The sequence below is a fragment of the Stegodyphus dumicola genome, chromosome 10, assembly GCF_044657685.1.
Source record: "Stegodyphus dumicola isolate Sdum_Otavi_A_Nest chromosome 10, ASM4465768v1".
NCBI classification, from domain to species: Eukaryota; Metazoa; Arthropoda; class Arachnida; order Araneae; family Eresidae; genus Stegodyphus; species Stegodyphus dumicola.
The window spans coordinates 4,124,576-4,144,295 of record NC_140777.1 but is presented as its reverse complement, the minus strand read 5'-3'; the positions used below and the strand labels follow the sequence as shown (position 1 = coordinate 4,144,295).

Sequence of the window (19,720 nt, the reverse complement as noted above, 5' to 3'; positions counted from 1 at the left end):
TCATTATCTTAAAATTCTGCAGTAGTTGCGTAATCAGTTGGAGACGGTATTAATTCTGGAAAGAGCATCTGCAACAACACTTCCTTCTGCATTGACAAAGCAAATATTTGTTGAAAATTGAGCAATATAACTCGATTGTCTTGCTTGTCTGGGAGAGGCTTTGTCTAAATGCTGTTGAAAAGCGAAGGTGATAGGTTTGTAGGTTATAGAAATGTTGAAATTCGCAAAGTATAAAGTTGGTCATGGGCACGAGTGCTTTTGCCCTTGGGCTTGTAGCAAGTAATGCCAACTCATTTCTTGCCTCAACCCTTTCTTGAAGAAAGATCTTCATTGAACTCCTTACATTTTACATAATATACATCATACAACATATTCATAATACAAACAACTGCATGTAAATATCTAAGATAATTAGAGGGAACAGAAGTTTTTTTAAAAAGATTGTTATTAGATTTATGTTTTTATCATTCTTTGTGCTGCTGTTATTTTTAATTTTATAAGCATGTTTCAAGAAGCACAGATTCTTACCGCACATAAAGTTCGATATTACTTAATGTGATGGCTGTGGTCTAATCTACTGATGCAGTTTTTAAAAATATTTAATCTAAAATAATATACCGTATTTGACGGCATATAAGATGCTGTTTTTTTCCTAAATTTGGTCTCGAAAAAGTTACCTGCGTCTTATACGTGAAGGTAATTAATTGCATTCAATAATTTTTTATTTGGCTTTTACAAAACGTGAGAACTAAAAGAAACCACGCTATTGAAACGTTTTTTCCTTGTGTGTGGCTGTCTAAATAAGGGTGCGTCTTATATGCCATCAAATACGGTAATTGGTTTGTAAAATATATTAAATAATTTTCATATATTTTCCTCTTATTTTATGATTTCTTTCTTACTACACGATATAGCTTTCTATCAAGAAAGAATTATGAATTTTATCAATAATTTTCGGCAATTAATAGGATCTTAATTATGCTGATGTGTGGTTGATGCATATTTGCCTATCAGCTTTCTTTCACCTTTAACTTTCCTTTCATGGAGTAGCTTTAAAATTTCATTGAGCCCTGGCTTTTAGTTTGAGAATCGAAGAAAATGATGCTGGGGCTTATTTTCCAATTAGATCTTTATAGTCTGAGAAATATTTTGGGGAAATAATGCATTATTATTAGTGCACACAGTTAAAAAAAAAACTTGCTTTTATATCAAGAAATTTGTAATTATCTTGTTTTAATTACAAGTATATATCCATGCCACATTTAGTTTCAAATTTTTGCTATTATAATTAATGATGGCTAATTTTTTCATTTATAGAGACCTGCATGCCACCTCTGGTGCAGGACACCAGAGAGGTGGAAATGGTCGCGCAGGAGGAAGGTGCACAGGGGGAAGACGCACAGGAGGAAGGTGCGCAAGAAGAACGCACGCCGGAGGAAGTCGCGTGGGAAGAAGACACGCTCGAAGAAGAGGTGTTCGAAGAAGAAGCAGGTTAGCATATTTCTGTTTGAGAATCTGATAAAAGAGTACTCAGTCTTGTTTGGTGTGGAACACTCGTGCTACGCACTGTAATCATGAAAGTTTGAGTTATCTGAAACTATTAATTTTCTTTAAACATCAAGTGGATTTTATATTTTGCAGTTTCATAATAAAGTACTTGCTAAACTCTCATTGTATGCTTCAGACAGACGAAGCACAACTTAACTTTCAAAACTTGCCAGCCGTGCCTACAACAGGCTTTCAGGTTTTTCCTGATTAACAGGTTTCTCTCCTGGCAAGCAGCAGCTAATCTTCTGTTACAAATCATGCTGATTATGATTTTATTTCTAATTTTAACCTATGCCATTTGACATAAAATTTACCTGCTATTTACTAAACCTCTAGACTGAGTAAGTACATGGCAAAATGAGACATAAAAGAAAAAATCAGCATAAAGCCATTAATAAAATGTAAATGAAATGTCCCCAGTCTTCTTTCAAATATGTCCAACAATTATACATGTAAAATATTTAATGCTATTTGTAAACTTTATAATGTGGATTTCATTCTCAAATTTGTTTTAAAATTATGTTTAATAAGAATGCATCCTAGCTCCTATTTTTTAGCTCCTATTGGCTGATAGGTCCTTAATTTTTTTCATTAATGGTCCTTAAAAGTACTTAATTTCCATGTGCAGAAATGTGTACGAACCCTGAAGCTGTGTCCAAAGTAAAGAGAGGCTTGCATTCAGAAGTTAGAATGGTTTTTTATGGCATAATTATTTTTAAAATAAAATTTTTCTGTTGAAATTGGGGCTTCTCTTGGAGAAAAGAAGTGGCAGAGCCCCTTCATTTAGGGCTCTGGACTTTAAGACACTCGCGAGCTCACTGACTGTCAGCTCGCTAGACGAGATGCTAACTCTGCATGGACCAACTGAGTCTCCACGTACCAGCAGGGCTCATACAGCTTTTGGCTTGTGTTGGAGAACATTCTGGGCTAAACCAGTAAGAATTCGTTCCAGAAGCTTCTCCATCCATCTGTGGCATATCGCCAATTTGTTCGACAAATGTGGCAACCCTATACCTGCCTTGTTGGGAAGCTATCATACCGTGCCTGGACACTTCGTAACAATACATTACCTTGTACTAAACTTTAAGTAAAGTATGAGATAAACTGTTGTCTACAATCAGGAGAATTTTTGTGTCATCAGGCAAACCAACCGAATTCAAATATTGACGAGCATTGGGTGCAAAATGATTTTCAAACCAGTCATTTATTAATGCTTGTGTCATCCATGCTCTTTTATTTGCACAATATATAATGGGGGAAAATCTTTACTCCTCTAAATTCTGGATGCCTGTATTTTCCCCCGATTACGAAAAGTTTACACTTGTGCATTCCTGCAGCATTTGTGCATGCTAAAATTGTTAGTCTTGAAGAGTCACTGGGAAGTAAATGTGGAACATCGATTGGGAACTGCTGATTTAGAAGTTAGAATATGATATTTAAATTATGTTTCTGTTTATTGGAATTTTACGCACTGTATGGTGTATATTCTAACATAGAGAATGACTATTGTGTGCCTTTTCACAATACAAGGCCTTCTTTGTTTATCCAACTCTTCTTCTCCCCCCCAAAAAAATGTATCATGTTTGTAATTGGTTTTTAAGTCACAGTAATATTGATAATATATTCTTCAGTTAGTCTCCAAGAATATAACTGCCATTTTCTCATTTATCTGTCCACTTTGAAATAACAAATCATATTGATAACTAATTCTTTAAAGCAGCAGTCGTCATTCCTTTAAACAAAAACCCTTACCATAATCAAAGTGTTTACTGTTTTATATATATATATATATGTATATAAACTTTGAATTTTGTATGTGACGAATTACTCTTCCCATTGATATTTAAATAAATCCGTGGCCTTCCAGTACATATCTCAGTACATATATCTTTTTTTTTTTTTTTTTTTAAATTTCAGATAATATATTAATTCTTTTCTTTTGTAGAAATCCAGGAGGGAATGATGACAGATGAGGTTTGTATAATTATAATTAAACTTATCTACATTATCAATTTGTTTTCTGTGCATGTTGTTATCTAAGGGCAGTGGTCTCAAACATAAATTGAATGTGGGCCTAATGCCCGATCTGAAAAAAGCTTATTCCAAATAATTCTAAATATGTTCAGCACACCTGCGGCCAAGTTGCTGAACAGTGGTAGTTTAGTTGGAGGTTCAAAAGCCACTTACAGGTTGGCTGCATGGGCATTTTCATGGTTTTCCCCAGGTGTAATATGTATACAAACCGGTTTCCCTTAGAAAGTCCTCCACTAATTGCCATTATCACGTAAACCAACCAAACCATCTAATTAAGTTGAATTACTGACTAACTTACTTCAGCTAAAAATAAGCATTTTACAAAATATTTCCAGGGTGACAAAATGTGAGAGCAAATAAAGACAACTTATTCTCTTTCTTATATTTATTAAGTTTTCCTTTGATGTATATAAAAAATATCCATATACAGTCAAAAGTCGTTAATTTGGACACCCATAATCCGGAATGATCTATAATCCGGACCTCAAAGCTAAAAATTTTCTGCGCATGCGCCTCGTTGACGACACACGCGCATAGGACCTTTTACCACTGCGCATATGCGTGTGCGCAAGTGCAGAATACGTTTTTGCGCGCACGTTTTATGTATAACGGACGGTATAATCTAAAATTATCTAATTATCTATTTCAGTTAATGTTGATGATTGCGTTGTTCCTTAATCTTCGAATTGGATCCGGCTTATTATTTTTTGCAGACTGTAAGAGCAATTTTATAAAAGTAAGCTTGAACTTTCGATTATGTCAAATAGAATTTCTGATTCTGGAGCTCCCAAAGGATTGTACAAAACGAAAGTATGTTTCGATGTCCATCAAACAAAAAGCGGAATTGCTGCAAAAAATGGATAAAGACATGAAGAATCTGACAGAGAGGTTAGTGAAAACGAAAAAATTTCGATTGACAAGTTAGTCGGTATTCTCGGCACAACAATTAACTGGACTTGAACAGCGGAACTTTGTAACTGAACAAGTATAGAATTAAAGAGAAAGTATTATCACATAAAACAAAGCAATTTAAAACAACATACATTGAAAGAAATGTTTAATAAAGTAAACAAATAAATATTAAGCTTTTTTTTTTTTGTAAATTTTGATACCCTTTAGATTATAATTGTTCTTTATTTCATAAATTAAGGTTTCATATTTTTAATTTTAGAATTTCTGCATGCCATCTTACGAGATTTAAACTGATGATCTATAATCCGGAAAAATCGATAATCCGGAATCACCGAAGTCCCGACGAGTCCATATTAACGACTTTTGACAGTATTTGTTCATTAATGAGTGAATTTCTTTATTTCCGACTACAGATTTCAGCTGCACCACCTGATAAACATCAGTCAATCTCATTCTTTTCATATTAATTATCAACTGCACAGAAAAAATTTTCACATCTAAATATGTACTCAAACAAAGTGATTGTTCTTATTGCGAAAATTCAGATATGAGGATATTTTACTTTTTTTAGAAGTATGAATAAAACTTAGTCATATCTATAGCTTGAAATGTTTGAAAAAATTTATATGAATTAAAAATATATATTTATATGATTTATATTAAATAAATTAGTTCTGTTTGTGAATTTTTTTTTGCAGTTCTTATACTCGTTTTGAATCATAAGCAAAATGATGTAAAACCGGACTCCGAATCATTAAAGTCTTAAACTTTTACTTCAAAATCTTGTCATAATAATGCTAATTCAGTTGATGGGCTACCAGTTTAAGACGACTGCCTTAGAAAAGGTTTTCTTTCTTGTTAATATACTTCCTTTTCAAAGATAATCAAAATGAGATGATTTATTGTATTTAAGATTCAACATTTTGACTGCTACTTCTATGACACTTAAAGTTCTGTACACGACACATTATTTATTATATTGTTATGAATTAACTATGTAAAAGCAATAGATTCAGGCCGTGAGAATATTATTTCTTAATTTTTTTAGTATAATTGATTGAAATAAATATTTAATTAAATCATGAATTTTTATTTAAATCAATCAGATTAAAGTATTAAATACTTTTTATAGAATTATATAACATATTTTTCACATTTTAAATCTACTGAAAATACATAATATGCCTCAATGAATAGTCATCTAATTTCCTATAAAATGTTTTGCTATTCCACCCGGGCTATGTCTGTCCACAGTCTCAACTGATAAACTGTATTAAATTTAAGAAGATCCCTTTTAAGGAACTGTTAAATTTAAACCTTTTCAATATTATTTTTCTTTTTTATCTCATTCAATGTTTCATTATTTAATAAAACTGATGTACTATAAAGAAAATGCACTGTGTATTGAGTTTGTACTCTTCTCAACTTATGAAAGGACAGGCAATTTAAATGAACAGACAGTTGCTGATAAATACACTCCACACTAATACACTGCTGGCCATTAAAATTGCAACACCAGAAAGGTATGATATGACGAACATCAAAATCATATGAAAGGAAGAAGAGATTGGGATATGCAAATGATTAGTATTTCAGCATATTTAGACAATGCAGGAGGGAGAAACGACATCTGAAGCACTGCATAAAAGAAAAGTTGTGTATTGTATTTCTCATTCGGAAAGTGCTTTTTAAGATCGGAGTTAGCTCAGAATATCATTTTATGTCTCGAATAATAAGAAGAAATGCTTACCAGCAAGTGTCGTAATTCGGTAGAGGCAGAATCGTTGCCTATCTAGAGTGTGGATTATTGTTCAATGGTATCACCCTGGTTGACATCCAACTATTGTCATGCGAATACAGAATCAGTGGTTTGTTGAGGGTCATACTGAACAGCATGCAGGATCTCGGTGCCCTCCATAATGAAAAATAATCATGGGAGGGTAGTGCGCGAGAGGACAGACATAGTGTGAGGTCAATTCTGCAAATCCGTACAACCACATTACGGACCATTACGCAAGAAGTTGGCATGTTTGCAGCATGCCTAGTATATGTTCATATGGTGTGTTGATGTTTGCAGTTGCATGGACTATCAGCATAGCAACCATTACTTTGGCTTCTCTTGACAATGCAGGATAGAGAGAGATGGCAACTCTGATGTGACGAATGACGAAGTTGGATACAGGAGTGGCACAATGTCATCTTTTCTGATGAGTCTAGATTCAGCATGCAGTATTTTGATGGCCATAAACATATCTGGAGGTTCCGGGGAAACAGCATGTCACCTGCTTGCGTTCGATAATGACATAGGGGCCCTGCACCATTTGTGATAGTTTGGGTAGCCATTTGGTACATGACATGCACATCTCTAGTTTCGATTGACGGTAATTTGAACAAAGATCAGTACATTTCTGACATCTTATGTCCAGTAGTTGTGCAGGATCTTTGATGCCTGCCAAATGCCATCTTCCAACAAGATAATGCCATATCTCTAGTTGCATGTAGTGTTCTGACATACCTTGATACACAGGGTATTCAATTGCTGCCCTGGTCTGCAAATCTGTCATTCATTGAAAACCTGGTCATGGGTTGCTGAGAGACTGGCCCACCACCCCTCTTAATATGGTTGATGTTAATGAGTTGCCCACTTCTCTCACCCAGGCTCAGTTTGACGCCATGCCTAACCGGGTAGCGACTGTTTTTGCTTATCCTGTAAACCCCCAAAATGCCTACAAATTTAATCATTTTGTCTTAATGCCATACCGCATATGTACACTAAATTATCTTTTTTGTATTTGCTTTCTTTAAGGTGCTGCAGTTTTAGTGGCCAGGAGTTTATATTTATGAGAGTGGGAACTAAATAAAAATGTAAGAAAGAATGATTTTATAGGATACACACCTGATATTATAAAAAATTATTTTTACTCATATCTTCAGAGAAAAAAGAGGTGTATATTAAGGAATTTTATCAGACTTTTAATAAAGGTTGTAGATATCTTATGTGAGACACTAAATTGATTACACGATGGATCAGGCTATGTTAGATTTTTGTCAGGTTTCCTGACTGTTCAAGTTCACAAACTGGCAATTTTGATGAACACAAAGGATGCAATAACCAGTGGCAACAATACAAGGCATCGCCAAAATTAAAAAAAAATTCTTCTTAAAATCTGATTCTTGCATTTCTTAAAATCTTAATCTTACATTTGAACTATCAGGAAATCCAGTCTGTATGATGTATTAAGATCGGAGTTAGCTCAGAATATCATTTTATGTCTCGAATAATAAGAAATGCTTACCAGCAAGTGTCGTAATTCGGTAGAGGTAGGATTGTTGCCTATCTAGAGTGTGGATTATTGTTCAATGGTATCACCCTGGTTGACATCCAACCATTGTCATGCAAATACAGAATCAGTGGGTTGTTGAGGGTCATATTGAACGGCATGCAGGATCTCGATGCCCTCCATAATGAAATATAGTCATAATGAAAAATAATCATGGGAGGGTAGTGCGCGAGAGGCCAGACATAGTGTGAGGTCAATCCTGCAAATCCGTACAACCACATTACAGTCCATTACGCAAGAAGTGGGCATGTTTGCAGCATGCCTAGTATCTGTTCATATGGTGTGTTGACGTTTGCAAGCATGGACTATCAGCATAGCAACCATTACTTTGGCACTTTAGTACATCCATATATGCTGAAATGAACATGCTACTTTCAGCAAAACGAGTTCTTTTTTAGATTGTGTTGCACTATATTTTATTGAGTGTCACATTCTCTCCAGATCTGAAGTCATGGATTAGCCGTCTTGGATGGCCCAAATCTGGATTCCTTGGGAAAGAAAGCTTGGCTGTGCATTTGTCCAATCAAAGCTTGCATCCATTGGAAGATTTCTTCTCAGCTGTGAGACATTTTGACACCTGTTTAGATTGACTATTATTAGCAAATAAAGTTATTCTTTGAAGCGATAATTTGTGAAAGACATTCACCAGTATCTCTTGGAACTAAATTTGGCAGTTACCTCTTAGTTTACTTGAATGTTAGTTGCTAAGATATGTTGATGACTGGCTTTCCATCTTAGTGTGACTCATCATACAATGTTTTAATGCAAAATACTTTTTTGACTGAGCATTCTGAATTCAGATAGATGCAAAAATCTGCTTTTCCTACAACAAATAGTGCATGTGTACTCATGTCACATTAAAAAATTCTTTTTTGTTAATTTCCCTATTGAACAACTGTCTATGCCTGTCTTTTTATTATTCGGAATAATGAATTTTCTTTCAAAACAGTTCAATGAACAAGACTTAAGTGAACTGGCTTGAAATAAAATTTATTTCAAAATATTCTTTTCTGAAATATTCTGTTGACCAGCATCTGTACTGTATAAGTTTCCAGTTTTTGTGGTCTGTAGGCTCTACTTGCATTGTCTAATGCTGTACAGAAGCCCTGGTATAAGAGAAACTCTTTTTAGAATTTCTTTGCAAACACAAATACAAGTGCAATTTTTTCGTAAAAGTGCAGTGGTGTAAACAATTATAAAGTGAAGAATATCTATGTTAGAGATTATATGAAGTGCGATAAACTGCTTTCAAAGTTACTGAAGTTTTTATTTAAATGTAAACATTATTTATACAGACTCTTAATTCTGATTTTATCCTGTTCAGACAGGAGACATCTGCAAACTCCTGGATCTCTGCAGTGAGACCGAGAGGACATTAGAAAGTGCCCTCACAATAGGTAATCAAGAGTAGAAATTTTTTTTGGCATATGCCAGAATTGAATTTGTATGTATTTAGTGTCTTAATATGTTAAAACAGTGTTTACTGTTGTTTCTGCAATTTTGAATTTTCTATGTCGCCAATTGCTTTTGCCATTGACAGAGTTGCCATGCTACCTGGAAAACTGGAAAAAGTCAGGGAATTCGAAAATTGACCAAAAAATTCAGGGAAAAGTCAGGGAATTTAAATATTTTAGTCAAAATCTAGAAGAGTCACGGAATTTCATACAGCGACACCCGCCCCCCCCCAAAAAAGCGAGTTTTGCACCGGCAATGGAAGCGATCACTTTCTTGGCTAATTGTGTATTGCGGAGTGTCATTTGGGCAGCTGGCATAGAGCCGATTTTTGCAGCTCCAATTAGGTTGTCTTTTAGAAAGGCAAAGCAAGTTTTCAGCAACTTTAGTTTCCAATAACCTCAAGAATTGCATGCACATGTGCAGTGCATGTTGAACTAAACAAAATACTTATTCTCGTATAAAACAAAATCAGTTTAATCCTAATATACTGTACCAGGAAAATTAGAATAAAAGAACATGCATTGTTAAGAAGGAAAACTTCTCTGCAACAGGAGTGGCTCTGTTCCAACGTAGAGGAAAACAGCTACGCATGCACGAAATATCTCGCCAAAGCTCGAAGCCGTTGTCGAAAAGGTCACGTTATCAAGATTTCATAAAATGAATTTCTTTAAACTTTAAAGCAAAAGATATTTTTTTTTTTTGAGCAAGTAAATTATTTAATGGGTTAGTTATTTTGAGAGGAGGGGAACTACAAAAATCCGTGTTTAAGTTATTGAGAAAAATCAAAGAAGAAATGTTTTGTCAAAGAATGTTTCTTCTTAACTCGTTTTCCTCAATTTCCTGCACATATCATGGAGAGGGAAATTCTGGCTGCCAGGTTCCGTCGCCAAACCCCTTGGCGAGTTTTCCCTCCACTTTCTAGTGGTGTAATAGCATTACGTCTGTGGAACTTTTCCATCTTTACATAGACGTTCTTTGGTTAGAATAACCTCCATGTATTCTATTCTAACCTCCATGTCCGGTACACATGGGATATGGCAATATGATGAGCAGGAAATGGGTCATTTTATTGTTGGCGACAAATTTCAAAATCAGGCCAAGGCCTTAACACTGTATAATAGGATGTTACCACAAAATCTTTTAAACTTTTTTTTTTAAATAAATGCCTTAGTTGTCATTTTGCAGTAAAATAAAAAAAAATAGTAATCAGTCATCTAGGCTAACCATTAAATATAACTATATTCGCTAAAATATTGTTGATTATTCTAATTCAATTTTTAAGTAATTATCTTTATTTTTAAGTTATTTGTATCATTTAATGCTGCTTCTTCCCTCTAAATTTATTTATTATTAGTAAATAATACTTTCAAGTTTCAGGAAATTTTCTCTGGCAAAATCCTGAAATTAATTCTAGCAGTATGGATGACATGCCATTACGAAATTTAATACACATATTTTTTGCAAATGTATGCTGCTGAATAAATATAAAATATCTGAATTTATTTAAAAATATCATTAAATATATTTCTTTCATTGAGCTGCAAAATGTGCAAAAAAGACATTTTTCTGGATTAAGATTGGGCAGATTGAATCTTGAGTATAATCTCAATCTTGAGTGGAGAAAACAATTCCTATTATAGTTCAAATAGTAATGCTTTTGGGATTATATTTATATAAGTCATATGTAATTGTCAAATTTTTGTGTTCTCAAGTAATACCATAATTAGTTTACCTCTTAGCACAGCCAACGTGTATTACGTGGATAGATTGGAATTTTCTTAAAACACACCTGGAAAACCTGAGAAAGTCAGGGAATTTCATTCTCCTGTTTGAGTAGCAACCCTGCATTGATATTTAAAATCGTGGCTGCTATTTTTGTGTAGAAATATTTTTTGTTGGAAAAATTTTCCTTTTTTTTTAACTCAAAATTAGTACATATCTTTTTTTTTAAATTGAAATTAATATCTTGATTCTTTTTTTTTTTTTTATAGAGTGCGGAGTGCATCAGCTCTCCTTGCAAGAGGTTTGTATAATTATAATGAATTTTTTCCAAGACATTATCTATTTCATTTTCTGTAGATGTTGTCATCTAAGAATATTATTTCTTTAATTTTTTAATATAATTGATTTAATTAAATATTGATTTAAGTCATGAATTTTTATTTAAATTGATCATATGAAAACATTAAATATTTTTATAGAATTACATAACACATTTTTTCACTTTTAAATGGTCAGAAAATGCATAATGTTTCTCATGCCAGACTAAATGAATATTCATCTAATTTCATATGAAATGTTTTGCTTTTCCACCTGGACTATGTCTGTCAACAGTCTCAACTGATAAACCATATTAAATTAAAAAAGATCCCTTTTGAGCAATTGTTAAAATCTGAGCGCTTTCAATTCTTTTTTTCTTTCCTGTCTCGTTCAGAGTTTCATTATTTAATAAAACTAAAGTCCATATAAAGAAAATGTTCTCTATATTGAGTATGTACTCTGCTGAGTTGAAAATGGGATAGGCAATTTAAAAAAAAAAAAAAACACTTAGCTGCTAATAAATATGGCGTACACTATTAAATATATTTTTGAATGTGAGAACTTAATAAAAATGTATGAAAAAATAAATTTATAGGAAACACAACTATTATAAAAAATTCATTTTTACACGTGTCTTTCAGAGAAAAAGAGATGCATTAAGGAATTTTGTCAGACTTTTAATAAAGATTGTAGATATCTTGAGTCTGTGGGAAACTCAATTGATTACATGAGGTTATGGGAGATTTTCACCAGGTTTCCCTACTGAATGTACAATAGCTAAAGTTAAAAGTCTATCAACAACATATCCTGATTATGTTCTACTGGATTCAAATCTGAGCACCATTCCATATGCTCTGTCATTTTCTCCCCATGTGTTCAAGTTCATGAACTTGGCCATTTTGTTGTGTAAAAAAGGGTGGAATCACCAGTGGCAGCAGTACAAGGCTTTACCAAGATTTTAAGAATTTCTTCTCTGTACATTTGAACTATCAGCGGATCCATTTTAATTCCTTTTTAGACTGTGCTGCCCTAAATTTTATTGAGCGTTCTGTCCAGATCAGAAGTCATCGATTAGCCATCTTTGGACCAAATCTGGATTTCTTGTTGAAGAAAGCTTGGCTGTGCAATTGTCAAATCTCATAGTTCTTAAGACCAGTTCCTTCAAGCTTTAAACTGCTCTGAAGACAGAAATGCATATATCTAGCCCACACATGGAAAGACCTTTGTAAATTCTTTGTGTAAGCTACTTGTAATAGCCAGTGGAAGCTTGCTTTGCAGCTGGGTGGCATTTTGTCACCTCTTCAGTGCGACCATTATTAGCAAATAAGGGTCATTCTTTGAAGTGGAAACTTGTGAAAGACGTTGACCAATATGTCTATAAATGCTTCCTACCTCTTGGAACCGGGTTAGGTGGTTACCTCTTAGCTCACTGGAGGGTTGGATGCTAGGATCTGTTGACGACTAACTTCCCATCTTGGTGTGGCTCATCGCATGTTGTTTTAACACAAAAACGTTTTGACTCAGGATTCTGATCTGAAGTGGATGCAAAAATCTGCTGTTACTACAGTAAAGGTGCAAGTATACAGATTTAAAAGAAACACTCATTTTAGACATTCAGGTCACATTAAAAAAGTATATTCATTGTTAACCACATAAGTTTCTTTTCTCTGTCATATTATGACAAAAAATAAGCATATTTTTGATAAACATTTTTATGAAGAAATTCATTATATAAACCGAAATCAGCAGTCAGAACTATTTTAAGTGTTGAATTTATTGATTTACGCTAATTTTTATTTTCATCGTAAAAAGCACATTTTCCCTTAAAGTTGGCTTTTTTTGAACAAGGGAACTGGAAAGAACACTTTACAAAAATAGATGTCAGAATTTAAAATGTTTTATTGTTATTACATATCTCTTAGATTCCAAAGAAGAATTATTAATATCAAGTTCACAAAAGTTCCGAATTTGCGCTAAATTATACTTTCCGTTTCTTCGTTACTAGAGAAGTCAGTCAACAAACTGTCATTAATTCCAGAATCATTTAGTGAAATTTCAGATTCACTATCTGAGTCAATATCAGAGTTATCTTCAGTTATAAGCTGCTCATTATCATTCATTTCTTCTTTTATTTTAGCTCCAAATTTAAAAGAAATAGTATTCGCAGTAGCCGGAACACCGAGCTAGTGAAAAGAAATTTTGCGCCTTTACTTACGTAAAAGAATTCAGTAAAACCTAACCTTGAAACCAGTTGTTTTGCAATTCTAACTTTACTGTATTACTAGCGCCATCTGTTAGAAACATTATACACTAAACAAGCAAAAAATTCAGGCAAATCAGTGTATTAGACTAGAGGTGCTCGGGAAAATAAACAAAGTGCCATTTCCAAGTACCCGAATAGCATTCGGGCGAAACTGGGAAGTGGTTAATTTGCATTTTAAACAGCTTTCTGTGCTTGCTTTTTTCATTATCAAGAGTAATGAATTTCATTTCAAAGCAGTTCAGTAAACAACACTTTAGTGAACTAGTTTGAAAAAAAAAAAATATATATTTTGAAAAATTCTTTTCCGTTGACCAATATCTTTATCATATAAGTTTCCAGTTTTTGTGGCCCACAGGCTCTACTTGCATTGTGTAAAGCTGTACATAACCCCTGTGTAAGAGTATACATATACAGCCCCCTACAGAGTATATATATATATACACATATGTACTCCTTTATATAGAGAGAGTTGCCCCTTTTTTATATAGAGTATACTCCTTTTTTATATAGAGTAAAACCCCCTTTTATATACAGTGTACCCCTTTTTATATAGAGTACACCTATATATATGGTCTCTGTTGTATTCTGTATAAAAACGGGTATACCTTTATATAGAGTATACCCTTTTTTATAGCATATTCTCCCTTTTATATAGAATATACCCTTTTTATATAGAGTATACCTATATATACTCTCTATGTATAGAGCATATCTTCTAAGGTATTTCTCCCGCTTTCCTAGCGTGCCTTCGTGGTGTAGTGGCTCTGCACGCTGGGCCGTTGTTCCAGAGGTCCGTGGTTCGATTCCTGGTGAAGGCATTTGCTCATTTTTCCTCTTGCCTGCTTCCAAAAAATACTTAATGTCTCTACAACCTACATATATAGAGTATAAGTCCTTTTTAGTATTTCTTTTGGTAAGCAAACACAAATACAAGTGCAGGTCTCTTGTAACAGTAGAGTGGTGTAAACTTAGAAAGCAAAGAATATATGTGTTAGGGCTTATATGAAATTAATGCTTTGAAATTTACTGAAGTTTTCATTTAAATGTAAAAATAATTTATACAGTACTTTAATTCTGATTTTATTCTTTTCAGCACAAGGAAATGAGCATGAAGTTAATCATGCTTGACGAATGGGAGGATCAGTTAGAGGCCCTCATTGAAACAGGTAATTCAGAGTAACATTTTTTAGCATATGCTGGAATTGTATCTTTTATGCATATTTATTATTATTTTTCTTTCTTAACTCAGTCGTTAGCATTATTTTCCAGTTGGCTTTAGTTAATCTTGTAATGGTAATAAAAGTTTCAGTAAAATTAGGCTGCTTCAGACAAACCTTCTTGGATATGAACTCGTAGAATTTTGCATTATATCCTTTTTCTGAAGAACATAGAATGAGAACTGAGTTCCAAGAAGAATAAAGTGATCTGTTTTATTGATAAAGCTTTAGGTGAATAAAAAGCATGATTCTGTTCATGTTTTAAAATGCTTTATGGCTTCTTGGCAATCAGTTAGCAGAAAGTTTACCTTTGAATTTAAATTCATTCAATACTGGATGAATGCTTGAAAAATTGATGCTTGCATTGAACCAATGCTTCCAAAATAGATTCATAGTTAACAGGAATGACAGAAGTAACCATTTGTTGTGAGCATTGACTGGACTATTTTCTGCACCATTCACATGTAATACTTATCAGTAGTGAACTGACCTATGAAATTAAGTGTTATTAATTTGGCAAGGGGGAAAATTGTTATACTTTTTATGAGTGCCTTATGTTCTGTAAACACAATAAAGTTCATTTCTTCAAACAGATATCTGAAGTATTTAATAGTGTTAAATATTGCGAAAAGTCATAATCTGTTTGCAAGACTCAAAATTGTTTCAGTGTCTTTTGACCAATGTAAGTTTATTTTGTTATTTTTCTTACAACTTCCCAGTGTACCATTTAAAGGAAGTTTAACTTCACCAGAATGATTTAAAAACTTCTTATAGAAATTAAGAATTCTCAAAAAATGTCAGAGTTCAAAAATAGTTTTTGTTTTCAGGAAATCTTGGATAACTTCAAAAAGAATGATTCTATTTTTGTCAATTATGTCACCAAAGAATTTTACACGTCCTGCATTTAGGAAGGTTGACAGTCAACTTATGATTTTTTCCCCTCTTAAAAACTTCTTTGATATAAAGGATATTCATTGAGAGATGATGAAGGAATCAAAACATCCTTTCCATATATAGTAAACAGTAATTTAAATCGTACAGAATTTGATCTAGTAGTCTTTGTGAAGTTTGCGCAGCATTTCGTAAGGAAAATGTTATGCAGTTAAACTCAAATAATCCAATAGGGGTAACCAATGCCGTTTCTGGTATGTCCTCTTTAGTCATTGGTACCTGGTGATGCACTTTTTGAGGTATAATGTTGAAAAAATAGCCTTATTGTTAAAAGTATATGTAAAATCATATTGATGCCTCATTGGATAATTACCTGGAATGGTTAATTTCATTTACAGTAGTTGCCGCGAGGTCACAAAAATCCACCTGATTTTTTTACCATGTGCAGAGGGATACTCCATCAGCTTTTAGAAGGACTACAAATTCCTTTTCATACTAAATAAGCAAAATCTGCTTTTGGAGCAGCCAGTTTTGTGAGGCGCTAAGCTCTAACCTTAGCCGCTGCTGGAGAATGTTTATGTTTTATTAAATGTGTAATACTACGAGTATTTGTATCCAAAAGCTGTTTTAAAACATCTTCAAATAAAGAATCATATTCATAAGTAAATAGCTAAATATATGTAAACTTGGTAAAACTAATTTTGGGCACAATATCTCGGGGTATCTTGTCATCTGATGCAGCATGAACTGTCAATTGTTTGGGGAATTTCAAATTAACAGCTTGGTTTCTAGTGGTTATTAAACACCAATTTGTAGATATGTACATAGTGTTTAGAATGACTAATCTGAACAGTGAACATACAAAACAGATGGTAAGAGAGATTCTTTGCAGTCCACCAGAGATAAGATTGTGGTTGACCATGCTTTAGATGGAGAAATCAGGACATAATGACTACGTTGAAGTACAGCTTTTTTACCTTCCAAATCTTCTGTTTTGCATTCCATTTATCATTTATGTTTTGAGAATGCCTAGTGAATCATTTATGTCTATATGTTTTGCTGACTATAAATTATGAAAATGATGGCCTTTTATGTATGATGTTCAGTATCTCCACTACAGTCTTGCTGACTTGTTATTTTACATGGGAAATTCAAAATATCCAAATGGATGACATCCATGCTTTCCTCTATGCTTTCCTCGTTCAAATGCAACATTTGAAAGCAACCGTGGAGAATGCCTGCCTTTCAAAATGGCTCTCTACTTTTAGGTGTTTTTTTTTTTTTTTTTTTTTTTTTTTTCAAGCACTCCCTTGAAGTATATGTTTACAAAACAGAACCTTGTATCAGGCCTCCTTCATTCTATGGCATGAGCAATTAAACTATTATTGGTATGAAGAATTAAACATTTGGGAGGCTATTTGGTGTTCAAACTTTTCACTTGAATTTTGCCTTCAGTTATACTTTTGAAACTAGATACTGCTTTACAGAAGCCTTGATATTCCATCAAATGCTTCCACTCTATATTGTGTACAGTGTGTTAAAATGAAGTTACCCAAATTAATATTAATAAAAATGTTCTCCTGTTGTTCTTCCCAGACATTCTTATTATCTTGTACACCATCTGATTTTATACTCCATCAGCTATAATAAAGGAAAGTAAGTAATTTCTTTTAAAAAATAGTGGTGAATACACTAAATTTATACCATTCACAAGAACACACAGTATTAGTTTAAAACCTTGGAAGCAGTAAAACACACAGCAAAACTATATTTATGTGAGTTTTGAGAAGCTTCAAGCAGATTTCAGAAATTCTGGAAGGACTGAGAGTGAAAAATTTTTCATACGATGGTTCCAAGGAACATCCGAGCATTATTTTTCTGGAGAACACATGGAACATACATTGGGAACTAGTGCTTTAGAAGTATTATTATTTTATATCCTTATCTTCTAACTAATTAATCAAGGTAAAACAAAACTGCTTACCTTGTTCCAATGGGTTCGGCCAGGGCCACTGGATGATTTCTTCTCTGTGAATACCTGCAAAATCTTGAAAGGGATAATCCATAAATGATAAACTTTTGTAACACAAAGATATTTAATGAAGAAGCAAACGGTTACTGAATATTTACATAATGAAAAGGTTTAAATGTTCGCACGACGCAGCGGCGACTTCTCAGTCCCGAGTTCTCGTGATCTCTAGCGAGAGTTCATAGTTTGAGATGATGTCATCGGATCTCAGCAAGAGTTGAGTTGCAAAAAGAGGTTAGAATTCCCTATCAAAATTATGTTTCAGTTTATAAGAATTTTACATAATGTAAGGTGTACATTTCTAACACAGAAAACGGCTATTATCTGGTTTTTCACTATATGGGGCTTCTTTGTTTCTCTTACTCTCCCAACCCTAAATTTAAAATGTTTGTAATTGGTTATTAAGTCACAGTAATATTAATAATTTATTCTTCAGTTAGTCTCCAAAAAATTATAACTTTCGTTTCCTCTTTTATATAAATTAACAAATCCTATTGACAACTATTTCTCTACAGCAGCAGCACCTTTAAACAAAAAACCGTAGCATTTTCAGTATTTACTGTTGTTTCTGCAGTTTTGAATTTTATATGTCACCAATTGCTCGTCATTGAAATTCAAAACCATGGCCATTAAATTTTTATAGAGAGAGTTAAGCCTTTTTTTTACTCATAATCAGTACACATGTTTCTTTAAATTTCAGATAATACCTTGATTCTTTTTTTTTTTTTTTCACAGGGGATGGAGAATACAGAAGGCGTGCCTTTCAGAAGGTTTGTATAAATATAATGAAAATTTTCTTCTAAGACAGTATCCATTTAATTTTCTGTAAATTTCTGTAAATTCTTCTGTAAAAATTTCTGTAAATGTTATTGAAGAGGAGTGGTCTCAAACATAAATTGAATTTGGCCAAATGCAACATTTGAAAGCAACTTGTTGCAAATAATTCTAGCATGTTGAATCAATGACTAACTTACTTACTTAAGCTAAAAATAAACAGTTTTCAATTTATTTCAAAGTATTTCTGGTTACAGATTTGAGCTGCACTGCCTGATAACCATCAGTCAATCTAGTTCTTTTCGTATAAATTTGAACTGTGCAGAAAAAAAGTTCACTTATAAATGTACACTCAAATAAAGTATTTTTTCTTATTGGAAAAATTCACAACTGAGGATATTTTATTTTTTTGATAAGTATGAATAAAATTTAGTCATATCTGTAGCTTGAAATGTTTGAAAAAATTTATACAAATTAAATATATATCTTTATATGAATTATATTAAATGAATTAATTCTGTTTCTGAAATTATTTGGGCAACTCTCATGTTTATTTTTAATGATAAGGAAAATAATGTAAAATTGGACTGTGAATCATTAAAATTTTGAACTTTCTCTCCAAAGTCGTGTCATAATAATGCTTATTAAATCACTGAGAAATATTCTTGAGCCATGTGAAACTGCTTCAAGGGAACATGTGCAGCCGGCAGGCCGCCAGTTTGTAACAATTGCCTTGGAAAAAACTTTTTTGTTTGTTAATATACTTCCTTTTAAAAGATTATCAAAATGAAACGTTTTATTGTATTTAACCCCTTCGAGCCTGGTAGCGAAAACGCACGCTTATCGCGGAGGCCGGCAGTGTCTTCCGCGAGCGTCTCACCAGGGCCGGGGGCTTTTTTGCTACTAAGCCTAAATCCATGAAATTTCCGAAGTATCAACACATTGTTTAATAATGCTCTATAGAGTATTTAAACGGCTTATGCTTTATAGATATTTTTATATATATACTTTAATTACCTTATTTCTTGTTTAAATCCATATTTTACACATTTTATTTTAATTACTCACCATTTTATGACTTTTAACATTATACATCTGAAAACTAAATATATTACTTAAAATTCTCTTTTCTTATGAAAAATTTTAAAACAGGGATCTACACACAGTCCTGCATTACATTTCTTGAACTCGTAATAACTCATTTGCCGTTTTGCCT

At 33.1% G+C, this 19,720-nt stretch overlaps 2 protein-coding genes across 3 annotated transcripts in view; one reads left to right on the top strand and one right to left on the bottom strand.

The window, feature by feature from the left end:
- The window catches only part of LOC118191887 (uncharacterized), a 90,270-nt gene that overhangs the window by 38,892 nt on the left and 31,658 nt on the right, over nt 1-19,720 (top strand). Inside the window, exons 4-9 of the mRNA XM_085826082.1 lie at nt 1,318-1,491; nt 3,494-3,522; nt 9,160-9,232; nt 11,282-11,313; nt 14,687-14,759; nt 18,466-18,500. Of these exons, the coding sequence (XP_085682208.1) occupies nt 1,318-1,491; nt 3,494-3,522; nt 9,160-9,232; nt 11,282-11,313; nt 14,687-14,759; nt 18,466-18,500 (416 nt within the window). The remainder of the gene's footprint in view (nt 1-1,317; nt 1,492-3,493; nt 3,523-9,159; nt 9,233-11,281; nt 11,314-14,686; nt 14,760-18,465; nt 18,501-19,720) is intronic.
- LOC146994849 (uncharacterized) overlaps nt 11,992-19,720 on the bottom strand; it is a 62,170-nt gene continuing 54,441 nt past the window's right edge. For both annotated transcript variants that reach the window (XR_015043251.1, XR_015043252.1), the window contains 2 exons: nt 17,686-17,748; nt 11,992-12,863 (listed from right to left, as the gene is read on the bottom strand). The gene's annotated coding sequence lies outside the window, so the exon portion shown is untranslated. The remainder of the gene's footprint in view (nt 12,864-17,685; nt 17,749-19,720) is intronic.